The 17,050-nt window shown below is 42.4% G+C and overlaps 1 protein-coding gene across 1 annotated transcript in view; it reads left to right on the forward strand.

Moving 5' to 3' along the window:
• KDSR (3-ketodihydrosphingosine reductase) overlaps positions 1–16,010 on the forward strand; it is a 33,174-nt gene extending 17,164 nt beyond the window's left edge. Inside the window, exons 7-10 of the mRNA XM_075585846.1 lie at positions 4,335–4,418; positions 4,762–4,845; positions 10,870–10,971; positions 13,060–16,010. Coding sequence (XP_075441961.1) covers positions 4,335–4,418; positions 4,762–4,845; positions 10,870–10,971; positions 13,060–13,179 — 390 coding nt within the window. The 3' untranslated portion in view covers positions 13,180–16,010. The remainder of the gene's footprint in view (positions 1–4,334; positions 4,419–4,761; positions 4,846–10,869; positions 10,972–13,059) is intronic.
• Positions 16,011–17,050: the final 1,040 nt, after the last annotated feature.

Below are 17,050 nucleotides of genomic sequence, written 5' to 3' on the forward strand. Positions count from 1 at the left end.
AGGGTTTTCGGTTACCAGGCTGGGCACAGATGATGATAATAATAATGGTTACATACTAAGGTTGAGATTTCTCGGGTCGTTGGACACCTCTTTTGGGTGTTCCAGCGGACAGAACCCCCCAAGGACAAGAACCAGATCCATCCATCGTCATTTCTGGTTCCCCTAATTTGTTTCATTTTGTCTTCCCCTTCCCCCTCCGTATCCAAATATATAGTCCTCCTGCTGGAGGTTCCAAAGGGAAAGGTCTCAATCCCACATTTCATCTCTGCCGGCGCCCTCGGATGGGGTGCTAACCGTGCGCTATAAGTATTCAGTTGATTCCCGTAAGCAATTTGTCGGAAAAGCTCAAATGGCAGTGACGGTTATCTCCAATAATGTGAAGGGCCTGAACAGCCCCGGTAAACGATGTATAGCATTGACGGAAAAAGAAGGATATTCAGCGCTCGTGCTGTAGCTGTAAAGTATGGATAATCCCTTTGCTGCACGCGCATGGAGCGTCTCCCCAAGGGCTCCTACTTCAAGGTGGTCCCCCCTACAGGAGGGGGGAGGGCACCCTGAAAAACAAGTTAAAAAAATGCACAAATGCGCACCAGGGATTAGTTAATGGTAATTTATTAAAATACACATATACTGAGGGGATCCAACCCCACCTCAGCTAAAAATGTTATACAGTTTAGACACAGTGACCATGTAATGTGACCCCTGAAAAAACTAAACCCTCAACAGTACAACATAAAAAACACAGTAAAAATACATATGATCAGTAAAACAAAAATCCATCTAACGATTTAAAACGAAACCGCCATAGATTAGCAGACAACTGGCAAAGGGAGACGGACACTTACACTGAGGCAGAAAAGCGTGTTCACGGTCTCCGTATAGAGATCCGGATCTCGGCACCGTGAAGATGGAACACACCGCTTGTGCCTCTCGCAGGCTCCGTCTCAGCTTGTCAGGAAACACGCGCAGGATGACCTGTCGTGACCTCTACGCGTTTCGCACAACGTGCTTCGTCAGGAGGTCACGTAAAGCTGTACGTGACCTCCTGATGAAGCACGTTGTGCGAAACGCGTAGAGGTCACGACAGGTCATCCAGTGGCGTGAGGTCACGACAGGTCATCCTGCGCGTGTTTCCTGACAAGCTGAGACGTAGCCTGCGAGAGGCACAAGCGGTGTGTTCCATCTTCACGGTGCCGAGATCCGAATCTCTATATGGACACCGTGAACACGCTTTTCTGCCTCAGTGTAAGTGTCCGTCTCCCTTTGCCAGTTGTCTGCTAATCTATGGCGGTTTCGTTTTAAATCGTTAGATGGATTTTTGTTTTACTGATCATATGTATTTTTACTGTGTTTTTTTATGTTGTACTGTTGAGGGTTTAGTTTTTTCAGGGGTCACATTACATGGTCACTGTGTCTAAACTGTATAACATTTTTAGCTGAGGTGGGGTTGGATCCCCTCAGTACTTGTGTGTATTTTAATAAATTACCATTAACTAATCCCTGGTGCGCATTTGTGCATTTTTTTACCTTATAGCATTGACGGATTACAAGAGAAAAAACACGGATATATTCGTGCTCCAGGAGACACACTTTAGTAATAAAAGTTATCACAAATACCTGGACAGACAGTACAGACCATTCTTATTATCCTCCGCCAACAACAAAAAGAGAGGTGTAGTGATACTTCTTCATAACAGGTTCCCATTTGTAGTGGACCAGATCAGGAAAGATAGAGAGGGAAGGTTCCTGGTACTGGTTGTTTTGGTTAATGGTCAGCATATAACAATAGCCACCATATATACCCCCTGTGAACAAGACCCCTCTTCACATCATTTTTTAACACACTGATTACGGTGGCTAAAGGATTTATATTCCTAGCAGGCGATTTTTAATTTAGCCCTAAACCCAAAATTAGACAGATCGGGCCTACACAAGACAGCAGTAGGGACAGTTCAGCCACACTACTTAAAGGATTGAGGGACAACCAATTGGTAGATATCTGAACAAATCAGATCGGATAAAAACATTCCCCCATCAGAATTTTTTTGATACATCCAGATTTTACAATAAACACAACCCCCACCCCCCATTGGCCACGTTTGAAAAGCTCTGTCTCATAGAAACAGACACTAGTGGACTCACATCGCAAATGTATAGAGAGGTAACCGGTTCCAGCTCTGAAGTCACACAAAAATTAAGCTACATGACACAGTGCAAGGCGGATCTGGGAGAGGTTTTGGAAGATGACTATTGGAATGAGATCTTCATGGCAGCAACCACGATCTCAATCTGCACTACATTGAAGGAGAACGCGTATAAAGTATTAATAAGATGGTATCTCACCCCACTCAAATTATCTAGATTTATACCGGGATACTACCCATTGTGCCCGAAACAATGTGGAGAATCGGCCCTCTGTTACATATGCTGCGGTCCTGCCCTCGGATCGCCCCTATGGGAGAAAATTAGAGATTGGCTCCAGAGGATTTTTGACCTTGCAATGCCAATGGACCCGTGGCTATTTCTACTAAATAGACCGACACCGGGCCTGGCCAAAGTAGAGAAGAAATTAGTTCTGCATTTTGCAACAACAACGAGATGCGAGATCGCAGCATTATGGAAACACAAATTCCATCGATATTTCTAAGATTCGGAATAAAATTTTGTTTGTGTGCCAGATGGAAAAATTAGCGAGTTTAGTTAATGACACTGGCGTCAATTTTCTAAAAGCCTGGCTTCGTTGGCTAGCACAGACACATCCCAGGGGTAGAGATGACCACAATCTGGCTATGATAGTTTCAGATGCGTTCTCACCCAGTGAGTGGGAAGCATTTGAGGCCATAAGCGATAAAGAAACAGTTGAGAGTAGTAGAGGAATGGGACCGCACAGGGATTAGAAACCCAGGTGCCAATTAAATAAAATTAAATAAAACAAACTATTGCTGCTTATGATACCGCAAGAGGGAGACGCTAGGCAGAGGAAAGGACACTCCCTTTCCCCCCCCCCCTTTTCCCCCTATACTTTGTATTATGGTTTCCTTAGGTTTGATTGCTAGTTTAGTATTACAGTGATTGTTAAAAGAAACCATGGATGTACGCTATGTTTTCGCTTGTCTTTAAAAACCAATAAAAAATTTAAGTTACAAAAGAAAAAAAATATATAATATATTTGAAAATGTAATTTACAGTACCGGTTTTGAATGAAGGAGGTTATCAATCGTGTTTGATACTGTATGTTCAGATTAATCATTCTTCCTACTTCACTAAGTAGCAGTTATATACGAAAGCCAGTCTGATAGGAAGAGATGAAACAGAGGTGTTACATTTCAGGGTACATATATTTACCATAAATTCACACTGGGCCCCAAGGACGCCAATGGAAGAAGAGGGTGGTTGCAGTGTCCCCAAGAAAACGAGCAGAGCGACCATGGCATCATAAGGGGCCCGTGTGTCGCATGGTTTTATTTGAATGTGGAGAAATGCATGCATGATGTGTACGCCTCTCTGAGTTCATTTTGGTACTCAATACACCGATACAGCCTTTTTGCCAGTCTAGGGGCCTCATGCAGAGAGCAGCGCTAATTAGAATTGGAGAGGGGAAGAAAATTTAGCTTTATTGGAGAGTTTTTTTCTCCATATGCAGAAAGGGCATAAAACTGCCTTTCTGCATATGGAGAGTTTCAAACAGCGCTATGAGCGGAGCTGAAACTAGTGGGAAAGAAATCGATTTTTTTTTTTTTCTCCTCCACCGGCCACGGAGCGCCAGCTGCTTGGTGGAGAGGAAAAATGTTGAAAACAGCCACTAGATGGCGTTCGCTGCTCTCTGCATACGGCCGTTTTTAAACAGTGGAGAGATTAGGATCTCTCCAGCCGCGCGGCGAATTTCTGTTAAAAAAAAAAAATGGCGCTTTTTTTAAAACTTGCCGGTCTCTGCCTTTCTCAAGGCAGAATTCGCCAATTAATGCCGCGTTCACTTTTTGCGCTGCTCTCTGCATGAAGCCCTAGGTTTGCTAATCTTGCTTCATGATGGGTTGTGTTACGAAGTCTGACTACTTTCATTTAAATACGACCAAATTATACTGAACGCATAACGTCATTTCTAAGCACATATGGGTGTCAAACAATGCACCACATCACACAAGTAGAAAACAAGAACAAGTATTCTGCATTATCCCATATGGAACTACCAATTTTTTTCTACCAATTTTTTTCAGGTCTTTGTTTTCTCCCACTTTTATTTCTATTTGCAAAACCTGGGATATAGAATGATGCCAGAAAAGCCTGCTCCACCCTCCCCCATATTAATAAAATGTAACTTTTAATTGCTTATACAGGTAAAGCCCTACAACGTTTATGTGACTGTTGCTTATCCCCCGGATACTGACACGCCTGGCTTTGCCGAGGAGAACAAATCGAAGGTAACGTGTATGGACTTTAGGGTTACATCTCAAAGCCAAAAGAAATGTAAAAGGAAGCAATTTTCCAGAGATTGCCAAGCGCAGTCATGTTTTATACTTTGAATAAATAAATAATTGGTGTCAGAGCTCTTCCTTCTGTATGCTTACCACTTTATCAGGTCTGAATGAGCACGTTTCATCTTACTGAATATGAATGGATGGATAATATGTAGAATACTGTAGCTTGCTCACTATGCATTCCGCCCATAGCTTGTTCCTGCACATTTTGTAAAGTGAGCTGTTCTTTATGAGGATTTTCATGGTGTGCTATGTATGTTGTGTTTTTTGTTTGTTTTTTCTTAAGCCTTTGGAGACCAGAATGATTTCAGAATCATCGAGTCTTTGCCAAGCAGACCAAGTTGCCAGAGTAATTGTTAAAGATGCCATAGTAAGTATGTTTTCAGTGTTTCAAATGCTGGGAATTTATTTATTTTTAACAATATATTTGCTGAAAAACCTATCTGAAGTACAGATGTAACAAGACTTGCTGTTCGCGGGGGGTGGCGGTGCAGTGTGGAGGCCGCGCCAATTGCAGCCCTGAAAACAATAAGAGGCCTGACAGGCTTAACACTGGGGGGTCCCTGCTTCTGAATAGGACCACGGTGCGTTAATCCTGTTGGGCCATCAGGAGAGGATGTGGATGAACTGCGCATTAGTCTTGGTCTCCGTGTGCCGATGCCAGCAGCTCTGAAGGTAAGAAGCAGTCTCCGTTGTGTCCCAACCCCTTCATGACGTACAGATGCAGCGGCCGTTATCTGAACATTTACCTGGGTACATTTTGCGTTGTGCCGCGTATAGGTTGCGATATATTTGCAAGTTTTTCCGGCCGAAGACATAGTGGCCCATCGGATTAACACAGCAGGGGTCCTTGCTGTGTGAGTCCTACCTACCGGGGTCTGCCTTTCTGTAACAGACGCGCAGTAAGAAAGAGGCTGAATCAGTCACTCTAACTGCGTGCCTCTCACAGGCGATCGCGGGGGTTTTATGTCATTTTCAACATTACAGTAATGTAGCAGGGGGTATCTCCTATGCATTTAAATGTCTCGATCACGTGACGCGAGACATTTCCATGCATAGGACATACCGGCACCACATAACAGGGCCTGTATCTCGGGAAGTAGGGGTTCCCCGGACCTGAAACCAATGCGGTTCAGCTCCGGAGACCCCCTGCTACATTACTGTAATGTTTAAAATTAAATATCTAGTAAGCACCAATAATACACAACCCACCCCATGCACCCACATACTGTAGAACCAATATTTATTATTAATTATTAATATTTTATTTTTTTAACACAGGAATAATACCACAGGCCGGCGGGGGTCCCCGGGTGGTCCCCACGAGTATCCGTATGTCCCAAAGTGCACCCTGGGGCCTCCAGGGGTTCCCTACTAAACTCTGTGGCCTCCAGGTGATCCCCTCGGGTGTCTGGGGGTCCCTGGGTCATCCCCACGGGTGTCTGGGGGCACTCAGGTGGTTCCCATGGGTGTCTGGGGGCCCTCGGGTGGTCCCTGCGGGTCCCACACACAATCACTTTTATTTTTACAAGTTTTGGGATTGGATTTTTCTTTTTTGATGTTTTTCAATGCCCATTGACTGCTAATGTATTAATCTGTACCTGTTTAGGGTAGAGATGAATACAGTGGTACTCCAACAAATCAGGGGAGCTCGTCTCGTAGTTCTGAAATAAAGAAACACTACATAGTGTAATACTGTTGTGAATAAATTTGTGCAAACAAAGCTCAAAAATGACTACTCACAATAAAGCAGTAAATTTATTATTTACACATATGTGGTTGAATTGTATATTGTCACATTTAGGGTGTGTTTAGAGCGCTATTGTTAGTTTTTTTCACTTAATGAATACAGTGGTAGTAAATGCATTTTTGGGCAAATGCATTTCTTCTATTGACTGTTATATTTTCTATGTATGTTTATTGTTTTGATTAAATTGTGTTTAATTGTGATGGCTTGTTTTGATTTGTATTTTTTTACAGCTTGTTTAGCGTTTTTATTTAATGATGTAATTTGTTGGCTAATGGTTAAATTTATGTGTTGCCTAGTGGATGTATTAATTAATTGATGTGTTGACTACTACTTGGTTAGTGATGTGAATTCTTTAATTGATTGTCTAGTGGTGATTTATTTAATTGATTGGCTAGTGGTTTTATTTCTTTAATTGATTGGTTGGCTAGTGGCTTTATTTATGTCATTGATTGCCTATTGCTTTTCATTTTACTGTTTGGGGGTTTACTGTATTTTGTACTGGTTTGTTGTATACTGTAGGTTTTATTATTGTGTATTTTGGATCGTCAGGCTTTTGTATTAGAGTGACGATTGACTTCTATAGTACAGGAGCTAATCATGCCAATATTATATGGGTATGATGTACTACTATAACAATCAATGGTACAGGGTGGGTATAGTGGGTCTGGGGGAGTGGTTAGGCCTGCCGGGTGGGTAGCGGGGCAGGGTGGGTTAACCCCTTAATTACTATAGTGGTTATTAACTGCTACGGTGATTAAGGGGTTAGGCGCCATTAGAATGTATTTTGCTATCTTTTTTTTCTGGCATCGGAGGACACGGACCTGCAGTAAGCTGACGAGGATGCCCTTCACATTGGCAGGGGTAAGTAGTACGTTTTTATTTACTTTATTTATGCTGCATGGCTAAAGTTGCGGTTAATAATGGGCAAATAATCTATTATCCATATCTGGATAATAGTTATTTTGACCATTACTGTACTGTATGTGTTTGATGGGGGCGGGGGTGTATTTAATTTTTTTAAATGCAGGAATGGTACCGCAGGCTTGCAGGAACCCACGGGTACCACCCGAGTACCCACAAGGGACACCTGCAGGGAAGAACCGGGGGCCCCACAGGGACCACCGAGGGCCCCAGACCCCCATGGAAACCACCTGAGGTCCCCAGACCCCCGTAGGAACCACCCGAGGGCCGCCAGACCCCCGTGTGAACCACCCGGGGCCGCCAGACCCCCGTGGGAACCACCCGAGGGCCGCCAGACCCCCGTGGGAACCACCCGAGGGCCGCCAGACCCCCGTGTGAACCACCCGAGGGCCCCCAGATCCCCGTGGGAACCACCCGAGGGCCCCCAGACACCCGTGGGGACGACCCTGAGACATCAGCGTGGGGACCACCTGGAAGCCACTAAGCCTAGCGGGGAACGCCCGGGTACCCCCTGGGGTGCACTGTGGGGCCTGCGGACAACTGTGGGGACCACCCTGGGACCCCCGCCGGCCTGTAGTATTAATCCTGTGTTTATAAAAATAAATATTGGTTTTACAATAGGTGGGGGCACAGGATGGGTTGTGTATTGGTGCTTACTAGATATTTAATTTTAAACATTACAGTAATGTAGCAGGGGGTCTCCGGAGCTGAACCTCATTCAGGTCCAGGAACCCCCTGCTTCCCGAGATACAGGCCCCGTTATGGGGTGCCGGTATGTCCTATGCATGGAAATGTCTCGCGTGATCGGGACATTTCAATGCATAGGAGATACCAGCACCCCATAACGGGGCCTGTATCTCGGGAAATAGGGGATCCCTAGACCTGACACCAATGCAGTTCAGCTCCGGAGACCCCCTGTTACATTAAACATTACAGTAAATGTAAATAAAAACCCAGCGATCGCCTGTGAGAGGCGCACAGTTAGTGACTGATTCAGCCTCTCTTACTGCGCGTCTGTTACAGAAAGGCAGACCCCGGTAGGACTCCCGCTGTGTTAATCCGATGGGCCATTATTGTCTTCCCCAGCAAAACTTGTGCGGATCACGGGGAGATCTCGAAATCCATTTTGCGATTTGTTCGAATAATGGCCGCTGCATCTGTAGATGCCTGAATATGGGTCTCTATTTCATGAGGGGATTACTGTAGGACCATATTCAGTCATCTACTGTGTGTCATTAAAGGGACTGGACAGGACATTTAACACTGCCCAGCTCCCTTGTGTTCCCCCTATGATGTAGAGATTCCTATTTGGGTATCTACGTCATCAAGGGGGTTGGGACAGAACGGAAACTGCTTCTTGCCTTCAGAACGGCACACGGAGACAGACTAATGCGCAGCTCATCCTCAAGGTTATCGGTTTCTCTCCTCATGGCTCATCAAGTGAATTATTAATGCTGCTGGGGTCCCATACAGAAGCATGGACTCCTAATGCTGCTGGGGTCCCATACAGAAGCATGGACTCCTAATGCTGCTGGGGTCCCATACAGAAGCATGGACTCCTAATGCTGCTGGGGTCCCATACAGAAGCATGGACTCCTAATGCTGCTGGGGTCCCATACAGAAGCATGGACTCCTAATGCTGCTGGGGTCCCATACAGAAGCATGGACTCCTAATGCTGCTGGGGTCCCATACAGAAGCATGGACTCCTAATGCTGCTGGGGTCCCATACAGAAGCATGGACTCCTAATGCTGCTGCGGTCCCATACAGAAGCATGGACTCCTAATGCTGCTGGGGTCCCATACAGAAGCATGGATTCCTAATGCTGCTGCGGTCCCATACAGATGCATGGACTCCTAATGCTGCTGCGGTCCCATACAGAAGCATGGACTCCTAATGCTGCTGCGGTCCCATACAGAAGCATGGACTCCTAATGCTGCTGCGATCCCATACAGAAGCATGGACTCCTAATGCTGCTGGGGTCCCATACAGAAGCATGGACTCCTAATGCTGCTGGGGTCCCATACAGAAGCATGGACTCCTAATGCTGCTGGGGTCCCATACAGAAGCATGGACTCCTAATGCTGCTGGGGTCCCACACAGAAGCATGGACTCCTAATGCTGCTGGGGTCCCACACAGAAGCATGGACTCCTAATGCTGCTGGGGTCCCACACAGAAGCATGGACTCCTAATGCTGCTGGGGTCCCACACAGAAGCATGGACTCCTAATGCTGCTGGGGTCCCACACAGAAGCATGGACTCCTAATGCTGCTGGGGTCCCACACAGAAGCATGGACTCCTAATGCTGCTGGGGTCCCACACAGAAGCATGGACTCCTAATGCTACTGGGGTCCCATACAGAAGCATGGACTCCTAATGCTGCTGGGGTCCCATACAGAAGCATTGACTCCTAATGCTGCTGGGGTCCCATACAGAAGCATGGACTCCTAATGCTGCTGCGGTCCCATACAGAAGCATGGACTCCTAATGCTGCTGCGGTCCCATACAGAAGCATGGACTCCTAATGCTGCTGGGGTCCCATACAGAAGCATGAACTCCTAATGCTGCTGGGGTCCCATACAGAAGCATGGACTCCTAATGCTGCTGGGGTCCTATACAGAAGTATGGACTCCTAATGCTGCTGGGGTCCCATACAGAAGCATGGTCTCCTAATGCTGCTGGGGTCCCATACAGAAGCATGGACTCCTAATGCTGCTGGGGTCCCATACAGAAGCATGGTCTCCTAATGCTGCTGGGGTCCCATACAGAAGCATGGACTCCTAATGCTGCTAGGGTCCCATACAGAAGCATGGACTCCTAATGCTGCTGGTGTCCCATACAGAAGCATGGACTCCTAATGCTGCTGGGGTCTCATACAGAAGCATGGACTCCTAATGCTGCTGGGGTCCCATACAGAAGCATGGACTCCTAATGCTGCTGGGGTCCCATACAGAAGCATGGAATCCTAATGCTGCTGGGGTCCCATACAGAAGCATGGACTCCTAATGCTGCTGGGGTCCCATACAGAAGCATGGACTCCTAATGCTGCTGCGGTCCCATACAGAAGCATGGACTCCTAATGCTGCTGGGGTCCCATACAGAAGCATGGACTCCTATGGAGTTAATCCTCCCCGTAAACCTTACTGTTTTTGATGCCGCGGACGGGCCGCGAATATTAGCATGTTGGTCCGCGGCACCAGAAACATCTGTAATGATCTTACGTTATCAAATGTAAAAACGAATAGATCACGTCTTCACATTTGACATATATCTGTTGGCAAGAGACGTTGATGCAACATGCTGTTTTTTTGTGGCGCAGAATAAAATACATGAAAGATTATTTTATGAAAAGTAAGTTTCCCTTATGCTTCAAAGAAACACACCCCATGTTGCTCACATGGGGCAAATAGGTGCAAAGTACTATGATACATTGACACACATTCAAAGTAATCTATTAATATAGTTGTTACTTCAGAACTGATAGGTTTGACTTTGATATATGACCCAGATGTTTCGTGAGCTTGAGATCCACGCACTGTTATGTTATTATTCTTTATACATTTGCAAAGTGTACATTGCAAAAAAACCAGGCTGCTATATAAGAAAAAGAAGTCCTTGCCTTCCTATAAAAGGTTGCTGTAATACAGCACATCTATTTATTGTAACCCCGTTTTGTGGTACATTTTGAGTCTCATTTCTTTGTGATTTGCCTCTTCTTTACAGCAAGGTAATTTCAATAGCTCCGTTGGTTCGGATGGTTATATGCTGTCAGCATTGACTTGTGGAATGTCTCCTGTGACTACGATCACAGAGGGGCTTCAGCAGGTAAGACTTCTTTCCACCTTTCCTTCTAAGTGACCCATCAAATAACCTGAGCAACTTACCGTAATGTCTGCTGTAATCTGCCTGCTAACGGAGGGAAAGGAAACGGATCCTTTTCCCTTCAAAACACTACTAAAGATTTTTAAGTTAAAAAAAGAATATTTGGAACTTAACTTTTTTAGTGATTGTTAATTGCAGTACGAGACTACCAAGAATGGGAAGACCATTAAAGCCAGTACATTAAAGCTGCAGTTCAAGATGATATATATATATATATATATATATATGTATGTATATATGTATGTATGTGTGTGTGTGTGTGTGTATATATATATATGCAGTGTTCGACAAACCTATACATTTGCACGCCCCGGGCGAGTGGATTTAACATCGTGGCGAGCTCCTATTTGCCCAAGCAGCACACGTGTGGTACTAGGTGGCGAGTAGATTTTTTTGTGATTTGTCGACCACTGTATATATGTGTATATATATATATATATATATATACACGTGAAAGTGTATGTGTATATATATATATGTATATATATATATATATATATATATATATATATATATATATATATATACTGGCAAAAAGGAGACAGCAGATAGATAGATAGATAGATAGATAGATAGATAGATAGATAGCTATATCCTTTTTGCCAGTTTCTATACACACACACACACACACACACACACACACATTACCAGAAACTGGCAAAAAGGAGGATATATATATATCTATCGGAGTGCTGTCTCCTTTTTGCCAATATATATATATATATATATATATATATATATATATATATATATAACACAAAGCACAGAAGTCCAACGTTTCGATCCCACAGGGGGATCTTCCTCAGGGGAGTGCAGAGGAAGATCCCCCTGTGGGATCGAAACGTTGGACTTCTGTGCTTTGTGTTTTAATACACTTACTGAATTTATCTGCCTGAGTGCTGTCTCCTTTTTGCCAGTTTCTGGTAATGTATGTTTTTGTTATTTTTATGGGATATGCACCAGCCCATTCAGGATACTATATTGGAGTGCCTGTGAAATATTTTTCAAATATATATATATATATATATATATATATATATATATCCCTTCAATATGTGCATCAATACAATCTGTACACTGACAAATTATTAGCTAAGTTGCAGATCGATACGTTCTCCGGTGATCGATCGCTTTGCTCAGGGTTATTTAATTCAGATATTGCAGCAAGACTGTATCCACAATGCAAAGTTCTGTGGGGAAGATCATGTGACCAGGCAGTTACTAGATACAATTCGTGCACTGCTAGAGAGGGCAGGGCTCAAGAGTCAGAGCCTGTCTCAGGAAGGGGGTGTGACTTTGAATGGTTTCTATAGAAACAAAATTGCCTGTTGCATTAGAATACATTTAAAATGTCTTTAAAAATAGTTTAAAAAAAAAAAAAAAAGCTACAAGTATTCTCATAGTACAGAACTGATTTATTGAAAAAACACACGTAGGATATTGCTCGTACTGCAGCTTTAATGAGCTCTACCTCAACACTAAAGTAGGAGTGTTAACCTAAAGTGCTGGGTAAAATGAAGGACTAAAGAAAAAGGAAATATCCGTTAGAATAATTTTTCTCATCCATGCAAAACAACATAAAAAAAATGTTTTTCATCAATTAATCCCATCGATATTAAAGAATGTTACTAGAAAGTGACATCTGACCAGTGCCACTTTTAAGAGAGCGGGAAATTTGCTCTTGCTTTTTTGCATTACAAAGCAGCACTGCTGGGACTGTGGACCATATTAATTAAGAATTTGCTCCATAAGACGCCTTCCGTGCTGTAAAATACCTTACCGACCTTTCAAGTGAATGTCAATCATGTTTACTATTCTAACGTGCTGCAAGGTGACTTTTGGCATAGCACTGCTTGGTTAATATGGTCCAATGCTTTGTCTATGAAGCATATTTATTTATATATATTTTATTTAGTATTTTCAAATTAAATGGTGTGATTTTATTTGCATTATTGATATAAACTTGCTTCTAATATCTGATATGTTTTGCACAAGTAATGATACAAGCTGGTCCTCTGTCTTGCTTTATAGGTGGTCACAATGGGCCTGTTTCGTACAATTGCTTTGTTTTACCTTGGAAGTTTTGACAGCATTGTACGTCGCTGCATGATGCAGAAGCAACATTCTGAGAGATCCAGTAAGACAGACTGACTGATTGTCTTGAGTGTCAAGAACTTATTTGAATTGCTTGCTGCTAGGAAAACAAATGACATCAACATAAACTACCAGGCTAGTCCACCAACCCAACATAGCAATACTCTTCTGAAAAGATGAAGGAGAATTTTCTAATTACTGAAAGACGGCAGGTTACTATGCAAACTATGTTGATGGGTCTACGCTGTAAAGAGAGCATATGGTTGAGTGTTGAGAAACCAGTAAGTATTGCATAGGGAGAATGTTTGGTGCACTGCTGCTTGCAACATGCAACTTTTGTTCTTGTTGGGGGTTTTTTTCTTGGCCTTGTTCCTCTGTAATTCTTGCATATTAGATTATGAATCCATCCAGTAATCATGCACCACTCAATTACTTACTTGTCCTGGAAACAGAAAATTGCTTCTGTGAAGTCTTATATTCAGGTGACGTTGACAAACATTTATTTGAACAATTTCAACAAAACATCTAATACCTTAATGCTCATCTATTGAAAATATGATATGTTCATGTGCAGAATGGAGACATGCAGTACAGACTGATCAACTTAACCTTCTCCCCTGCGGAGGTTCCTCAATGTGTTGTACATTTCAGTCTAATGTCTGCTGCTTCATTCATGATGAATAACTGTAAAATGGTCACATTTTTTTTACCAAGATCTGGAATCCACAAGACTATGTGCTTAGTATTGTGGCTCAGCATTAACAGCTAGACTACAATTTTAGGCATTATGTTAATCTTTTTTTTTAAACTGATCCAAGTAAGAGTCGTCAGATGCACACAGTTCCTGAGTAAAGAGAACACATTGCTGGATGTTCAAAGGCTGAAGTACTCCACTTGACGCCTGCTCTGCTCCTTTAAAATAACACATGCTTGGGGGGAAAACAGATATGCTGCATTTCATTGAATCAATGTTTTTGGTGTATTCATGGCAAGCTTTCCTGTGCAACCATGGCACCTTCGTCAGGACTGGAAGGTTTGCATTGATGCAATAAAAAGTAGCAAAAATACTGTTTCTAAGTATGTTAGTTATTTGTCTGGTCTTTGTTCTGTTTTCAAATATGAGCAGATATTGTTGTGCATGAGACTTGCAGACCACTTACTATCGTTATCTAACCCCTGGTATCATCGTTAACATGGTGTTATTTAGGTCTCAAATGTATGCACATGCCTTATGTATGACTTGTGTTGGTATCAAGCTTATATGTTCTAAAACTATTAAAGCAGCAATCTGCACTACTCGTTTTGTTATATTGCATGAACCTGGAGGGGGGGCGGGCGGGCGGGCGGACTGCTGGTTCTTGAGATATGGGGGTTTAGCCACCAGATGAGAATTGCCGTTTGGAGGCAAAATGGCCGCCGGAAACTACCTCAGTCTGGCAGCTGACTCCGTCTCCCAATTTTATGTAATACTAAAAAAAAGAAAGTTTGTGACTATTCTCGCTCTAAGCAGTTTAAAGTAAAACCTGCCTGGCTTTGTTTTTAAATTTAACGTGGTCCTTACTACAGTAGCTGATTTTGATGCAGCCTTCCTTTCAGTCATTCGCATTTGACAATCTAATTGTATCTTTATATGGGGTAATTCTATATAGCTCAAAGAGCTGCATGGGCCGTATTCAGACAAATCCCCATTGACTTTTTAATGGGGATTTTCAGACAAAAACAGCCCAAACTTCAGGTTATATAGTATAAGGCCCTTAAAATCTGCTTTGAAGTAATCGTACAAAGAGGCTCAATTGTACAATGGAGTCATTTGGCAGCAGTAGTATATTTTTAGCTTATGACCTCAGTAAAATATAGTGGAATCATTTTAAAAACCTATTTTAGCAATACACCTATGCATCAACTACTTTTTCCAGAGAAGCTTTGATAAATTAACAAAGTGGTTTTCACTTTCTATATTTCAATGCCTAATTCGCTTTCCCTCATTTGCTGCTTTTCCCCACAAAGTGAGCCTAAAAAATCATTTAAAACTAGAATGTCTCAAAAGTTAACTGTTTAGGCAACTACCCTCAACAACCTTACTGAATGTCTTAGGATTAGGAGTTCCTATTCGTGTATACAGATATTCTTGTCCTGATGCATACAGTATATATACAAGGGTTAGGTTATGGAGATGACAGTATGTTCAGTATGGAATTCCACACTTTGCACTTGTAGCATTACGCCTGCAATGATCTAGGTTGACATCTGAACATTTAAGTTACTTTTTGTGGTCCTGCAGGGATTTAATTTTTTTTTATTTTTTAATAATTTACCTTTCTAGTGCAAAAGTACCTTGAGCGTTTAAGTGCCCTTATGTAATCCCTCTGTTAAGAATTGACATTCAGTGTACAATTGCAGCATAATTTATTAGCTCTTATTTTTCTAATACACCTTTTATGTTAATCTGCTGTTCAGTAAACAAACATTGAATAATTTTCCTGATCATCTTCACATGCAAAAACTGTAATGTCCTAAATAAACCAAGACCTTGCAAAGAAAATGTATTTTTTGTAAATGCCTTGCTCGTCGTTTTGGAAGTCACGCGTGAGTAAGATGTTGGCCATTACCATTTTGCTTGCAACGGTTATAGCCCATTTTGCACTAACTGTGTTTACATGATTTCCGTGCTAGCTTTACTACATCGGGTCAAGGAGACTGGCTGCACTTTTGAATATCACTACCTACGAGAATGAGAACAAATTCCATGCACTTTGGAGATCATGCAAAATAATATCTTATTTTTTTTAATACATATCCAGTATTTGCCCTTGTTTTGCTTACATGCCATACTAGTTAATTAGCACAACCATATTTTGTAATTCTGGAAAATAAAATGTTATAAGTGGCTTTCTGTTCTGGATTTTTTTTTATTGATGCACAGATATATAGAAATGGTCAAATGCTAACAAACAAAAAAAAGTGATGTTAAAACGTATCCAACATGCTACAATGAAGATCTTCACTGCTGGGAAGGGGAATAGTTTGTAGTTATTTTCAGTGCATCCTGCTGGTATTTAGAACCAAATGGATTCCATCTGGAGTTGGTTGTGTTTGGGAATATCCACCAGTACCTCTAAAACAGAACTTGTTTTGTTAATTTAACGTGAGACCCGGACACATCCAATGGCCCAATCCGTTTCGACAAATAACACGTAATCCAGCCCCCGCTCAACTTTGCAAGATCTGTCTGTTGACAGAAGAAGCTTTTGACAAAATAGGGGACTCCAGTTTGGACTGTGATAGGCGTTTAATTGTAGTATTGCTTTAAATTGCCACAAGTCCATTGTCATGAGGTGCCCCGAGCATGAATTGTAGCTTTAACCCATTCAGTGCTAGGGGTATTTTAGACCAGAGTTGGGCAACATAATTTTTAATGTAGCCACAGGTGTGGCGAATGAGAAGTGAAAATGCCCACACCTTGTAAAAATTTGAGGTTTTATGTGAGGAGGTATGTTATTTAGAAATTCTCAGACCGTTCCGTAATTTTTTCTAAATTTCACTCAACATATGCACCAATTTGCACCATTTCATATTCTATTTCATAAAACATTCTGGTAGAGGTTTGGGGATTGAACATTTTTTACAAAATAGAATATGAAATGGTGCAAATCCATGCATACGTGGAGTGAAATGTAGAAACAAATGACAGTCAGATAATTTATCAATCACAGACCAACAGTCATACAGGGCAAGCTATACTGAAAATGTCCGAAAGGGTCTATTTGTCACCCATATAAATAGCCAGAGCCTGCTGCGCAAACTGGATGAACTAAGAACATGGTGCCTTATGCATAAACCCAAAGCCATCATTCTCATGGAAACATAGCTAACCCCTAAAACTCCTGATGCAAATATTGCCATTCAGGGATACTCCATTTCTAGGAGA

Source organism: Ascaphus truei, chromosome 2, assembly GCF_040206685.1.
Source record: "Ascaphus truei isolate aAscTru1 chromosome 2, aAscTru1.hap1, whole genome shotgun sequence".
NCBI lineage: Eukaryota > Metazoa > Chordata > Amphibia > Anura > Ascaphidae > Ascaphus > Ascaphus truei.